General features: G+C 59.8%; 1 protein-coding gene across 1 annotated transcript in view; it reads right to left on the bottom strand.

Moving 5' to 3' along the window:
* Nucleotides 1-385: 385 nt before the first annotated feature.
* QSOX1 (quiescin Q6 sulfhydryl oxidase 1) overlaps nt 386-5,651 on the bottom strand; it is a 30,274-nt gene continuing 25,008 nt past the window's right edge. The window contains exons 11-12 of the mRNA XM_014528323.1: nt 4,864-5,043; nt 386-2,286 (exon numbers count right to left, since the gene is read on the bottom strand). Coding sequence (XP_014383809.1) covers nt 1,508-2,286; nt 4,864-5,043 — 959 coding nt within the window. The 3' untranslated portion in view covers nt 386-1,507. The remainder of the gene's footprint in view (nt 2,287-4,863; nt 5,044-5,651) is intronic.

The following is a 5,651-nucleotide window of genomic DNA, read 5'->3' on the forward strand; positions in this document are numbered from 1 at the left end:
TCCGGGGATGATGGGGGTGCAGGGGGTGGGACTGCACCTCCACTGGGGCCTGCCTGGCTCTGGGAGACGCTGGGCCCGGAGCACCCAGAGCTCTGTGGGCAGTCGGGGAGGGCCCCTCGAGGCGGAAGGGGCTGTAATGGGCACTGGGTCCCTTGCAGGCCGGCAGCTCTGTGAGCCAGGGGGACTCACGTCTTGCTGGATCTCTCAGGACAGAGTTTTGCACAGTCAGGAAGGGGCTGTAATGGGCACTGGGTCCCCTGCAGGCCGGCAGCTCTGTGAGCCAGGGGGTACTCATGTCTTGCTGGATCTCTCAGGACAGAGTTTTGCACAGTCTGTCCAGACCTGGACACTAGACCTCCAAGTAGCAAGTTACAGGACACAGGGGTGCTTGCCTTAACAAAAATAATTTATTCCACAGCCCTCGCCAGCAGTGGGCAGAGTGAGAATCAAGCATGTGTATGTACAGCGCCACCCGCCCCTCTGACCCGTTCACCTCTACAAGACGGGAGGTGGCCCCCGAGAGGCGATACTCCTCTCACTCCAGCACCCTCCACACTCAAAGATTAGCATCTATTTTGAAAATCGAAATCAAGCAAGGTCCAGCTCCCAGATAGGTGCGCCGAAGGGGGAAGAGCCAGAGCACATGTGAAGCAACGTTTTCCTGCTTCTTCACTCCACCTCTCCCAGCTCAGCCCCGAGTAAGGCACGGTAGGTCCCAACATCCCCAACCTCAGTCCCACGCTGCCCTTCGTGCAGGTCCCGCTAAGCCAGCCACTCACCCAGCCCAGCGGCCATCACCCACCCAGCGGAGCAAGCCCACACCAGCCCCAGCCTGTGCACTCCCTGTAGCAGAGGCTTGGGAAGGACCAGTCCCAGGTGTCCTCCCGACAAATGTCACCTGGGAGGTCAGCATGACCTCAAGCTTCCAGTCCCTACGCTAAAGCCGCCCCCCAGCCAGGAGGTCTGAGGGGCCGGAGGCTGGGCAGGCCACCAGGGCCAGAGGCGGTCCTTCCTTCTCTGGTGCGAAGGCCTCTGTATCCTGAAGGGAGCGGGATGGGTGGGGCCTTGGGGTGTGGGGAGGAGTTCTGCTCCAGCCCACGGAGCCCCCCGGGGACCCTCCTCCGATGGGAAGCCTTGGAAGCTGTGGCTCACTTGCCCCAATTTAGGGCCAAGACCAAGCAGGAGACATTGGAGCGTCAGCAAGAAGGAGGCGGGGCTTCAGATAAGCTGCAAGAGAGGAATTGGGTGCTGAGAAGCCGTGGACAGAGCTCCCACCCTCCCTGCCCGGGGCTGCCCCGCCCCTGCGCTGTCTGAGGAGCCTGGACCCGTGCATGTCTTCATGTCTCTGGAACATCCTTTCCCACAAGGACCAAGGAGGGTTCACTGGAGCAACTGGTTTTCCTGGGTTTCCCTGGACAAAGAGCAAGGCGGGGAGGGGGACAGGGGGCTGGAAGAGCCCATGGGTAGCAGCAGCTCCCTTTCCTGCTACCCTCCCCAGCTGGACGGTTCAGGCTGTGGGGTGGCTGGCATGGCCCTTCAGGGCCCTCATCCTGGCCCGGAAGTAGGTGTACATGGCCAGCAGGCCCATGAAGGACAGTGAGTAGAGCACCACACAGAGGCTGATGTCCAGGTGCGAGAAGTCGCCTTCCAGCACCTGCAGCCACTGGCCTCGGCCCCGCAGGGCCCCAGCCTCGGGCTCCCCCTCTGGGACACTGGCCAGCTGCTTGGAGCTGCGGCCCACGCGTCTCCGCTCTGAAGGGCCTGTGGGGAGGTCCTCAGCCGGGAGCTCAGCTAGCAACCCGGCTCCCAAGTCTCGCTCGCTCAAGGGTTCCTGCCCTTCTGGCTGCTCCCACCTCTCCCTCTGAAGCTCTGCTATGTGCTCAGGAGGTCCCTGCTCTAGCTCAGCTCTGGTCACACCGAGGCCAGCCTGCGTCTCCGGGGGGCCACTTGCCCCAAGTCTGTCCACTAAAGCACCCAGGACGAGAGTCCCGGGGAAGTTGGCCCCTGGGCCCACCATGCTCTCAGCCTCCGCGGGGCCCAGAGTGGAGTTTCCGGTCGCCAGCTCCGGCTCTGCGGAGGCGGCCATCCTCTGTGCTCCCCGCCGCGGGGGCTCCGGGGCAGGAAGGTCCCTGATGATGTTGCTCCAGGAGAAGTGGGTTTTGAAGAAGCTGAGGGTGTTGCCTAGGTCCCACACGGGCGTCCCCCGGAGTTCGTTGTGGCAGGGAGAACAGAGTTCACGGGGCGGCCACTGCACCTTGGGGAACTGGGGGTCCTCGCTGGGGGCCCCTGGGGAGAGAAGTACACACAGGTTGGCTGGGACACTGGGCCCACCCAGGAGCCCAGACCTCATTCTTCCATTCAGAATGCCAGCTCCCTCATCTGCAAAGAAGGACTCACCTTGAAAAGGTCGGGTGGAGAGGAGGCAGACCGAACACGAGCTAGCACTGGGCCTGGACTCCCCTGGGTGAGGGGAGTCCTCCCGACCCGCACCCCAGCACTCCGGTTTCCCTTCCAGTCCTCCCCCATATTTTTAAAAAATATATTTCTATTGATTTCAGAGAGGAAGGGAAAGGGAGAGATAGAAACATCAATGATGAGAGAGAATCATTAATCGGCTGCCTCCTGCATGCCCCCTACTGGGGATCGACCTGCAACCCGGGCATGTGCCCCTGCCCAGGAATTGAACCTGGGACCCTTCAGTCTGCAGGCTGATGCTCTATCCACTGAGCCAAACCAGCTAGGGCTCCTCCCCCATATTAACCCACTGTCTTCCTCTGTCAGCGTCTCTGCTGGTTTCTACCCCCTCCCCCAGACCGGACACGGGAAAGGGTGAGTCGGAAGGACCTGGCTTGCAGGCTTTGGTTGGTCTGCTAGTATTTGTCTTGTCATTTTCTGAAATTTTCCAAGTTTTATACAGTGGAGATATGTTACTTTTGTAATTAAGTGGAAAACTTTTTTAAAAGAAGAGTTGGTAGCACATAATAATTCCACTGCAGCCCTTTGGGGCGGGTGGGAGTTAGTGGAGTCCCCTCCCCAGTGGGCCCCGAGGGGTGGGTGTGGGGAGGCCTGGGCCCTGGACGGGAAGAGTGAGGAGCTGCCCTGCCCACCAGGCAGCTGGGACCCCAAGCAGGGCTGGGCTATGGGCAGAACCAGGCTGAGCCCGAGGGCCTGCCCCTCGCCCCTCGCTCAGCGTCGCCAGGGAATGCCCATCTGCCCATCTTTCGTAGAGGAGGCACCGCTCCCAAAGGGTTTAATAGGAGAAAAGAAGTTGCTGGTCAGAATGAAGCCGCGGAGGAGACGTAGAAGCAGATGGTTGTATTGGGGAGGGGGCGGCAAGTAGATTCCAAGGGTCCGGTGAGAAGTGGGGAACGGACCTTGCAAAGTGAGGGCTCAGCCTGTGCCCTGCCCATCTCTCGTGGAGGAGGCACCGCTCCCAAAGGGTTTAATAGGGAGAAAAGAAGTTGCTGGTCAGAATGAAGCCGCGGAGGAGGAGATGTAGAAGCCAGATGGTTATAATGGGGAGGGGGCGGCAAGTAGATTCCAAGGTCCGGTGAGAAGTGGGGAGCGACCTTGCAAAGTGAGGGCTCAGCCTGTGCCTCCCCTCCCGCCACTGGGATTAGTTGTAACGGAAGGGACCCCCCTCCCAGAGAGGGTAGGGAACGGCCTTCCTTAGGTCCCTCAGAGAGAGGCCTGGCTCCTGGCCCACCAGCAGCAGCTGGGCCCCGAGGGAAGCTGGGAGCCTGCAGAGGTCATAGGGCTAGAGAAGGTCAGATGGAGCATTTGGTGGCAGGGGTGGGAGGAGAGACAGGCACGTGTCTTCCTTTCAAAGTCCACCAGGAGGCCCCAGGAGACCAAGACCAAGTGCAGCTGCCTGTACCACCACCTGCTCCATGCAGCTCCTCTACCCTCCCCTGCCCTAGGCCTTGTCCCCACGCCCCACCCCTGGGCGGTCTGTGGTCTGTCGCAGTCACGCATACTCCTCTCTCCCCACAGACAAGCCCAGGCTCCCGCCCACAGATGGCTCCCTCCCACCTGCCAGTCGGTCACCCCGGAGATGAATGCTTTTGCCTACTGGACCCATCGGACTCCAGAAGCACTGCCAACGAGGGAACTCAGCAGGCCAGGCCCCCCGGTGAAATCAGTCCTTATTTCTAGAAAGAACCTGGTCTTTCTTTTCCAGCCCATTTTATCATTAGACTCCTCCCGAGGGGGGTGGGGTTTGAAAAGCCCAGCTCTCAGTTTCCTGTTGGTCTGAGTAAGGGGCCAATAGCCAGAAAGCAGGATTGGGAGACAGGAAAGGGACCCCACCAGGCCAGAGGGAGGAGCCCTGGTGCAGGGGAAAAGGAGCAAGGGCATCAGAAGAGCAGGTCTTAGAGCAGCGGTTCTCAACCTGTGGGTCGCGACCCCTTTGGGGGTCGAACGACCCTTTCACAGGGGTCGCCTAAGACCATCGGAAAACGCATATATAATTACATATTGTTTTTGTGATTAATCACTATGCTTTAATTATGTTCAATTTGTAACAATGAAATTGGGGGTCACCACAACATGAGGAACTGTATTAAAGTGTCCTGGCATTAGGAAGGTTGAGAACCACTGTCTTAGAGGGTCAAAGCCTTGATTTCCTCATCTGGAAAATGGGTCTAATGGTACTGATACACATAAATGGGTCTAGTCTCACCCCTCCATCCACTGGGACATGTGAAAGGCTCTGTGCGCTGTGAAGCGCTGTGACACACGGGGTGTTGTTACTTGGGGGACGACAAGTGTCCCGTCTCCTAACTCTGGTCTAGGACTCCAAAGTCCCCCCACCTCATCCTCCCTCCGCAGGTGACTCCGGCCTTGGAGGTGGCCCTTCCTTACCTGCGAGGCGAGCATTGACCTTGTTGTGGCTGGACCACAGCCAGAGAACAGCGCTGTCCCGACTGCCCACCCGGTGCATGGAGGCAGCAGCCATCTTCTCAAAGTGGCCAGCACAGTCTCGACAGCCGAAGAAGAAGCGGACGTAGCCCCGGATGGCCTGGAGGACCTCCTGGGCCTTGGCTGTGGGGAGAGGAGACGCCTTCACAGGGGCCCTTCAGACTGTCTGCCCCTGCCAGCCCCACCCCCTTCCCTCCACCGGCCCACATGGCCGCCTCTGCACGGGGACCCCACACCCCAGCTCATCCCATGAGGCGCCTAGGGTCTCCTTGCCTACTGGTCTCCACCTCCCAAGGGTCACTTTAGAGCTGACTCCATCTCCTCCCAAACTCCTAAACTGCATGTCTCACCTCTGCCACTGACCCAGGCCCTGTCACTTATTAAAGTCCAAACTTGTATGCAAGACACTCAGGCTCTTTAAGAAGTGGCTAGAGAGGGAGGCAGGGCCAGAGCGCCCCCCCACCCCCCCCACCGTGGCCCCACTGCTTTGAACTTCCTGTTCCAACTTGCTCCCCATTGCACCTCATCCCTTGGGCTTAGGACCAGGAGTCCATCCTGATCTGGCCTGCCCACCCTCTAATGTGTCTCCACCTCCCGTACCCGCCACCCCATCCCTCCTATGGGCCCTCAGGACTGGCATCAGCACAGGCTTGATGATTCCCCCCACCTTCCTGCTCTGACACTGGGCTCCTCCCTGAAGATACCAATACACCCCCCCCCCCGCCACCCCA

This window comes from Myotis brandtii, unplaced genomic scaffold, assembly GCF_000412655.1.
Source record: "Myotis brandtii unplaced genomic scaffold, ASM41265v1 scaffold630, whole genome shotgun sequence".
Classification (NCBI taxonomy): domain Eukaryota; kingdom Metazoa; phylum Chordata; class Mammalia; order Chiroptera; family Vespertilionidae; genus Myotis; species Myotis brandtii.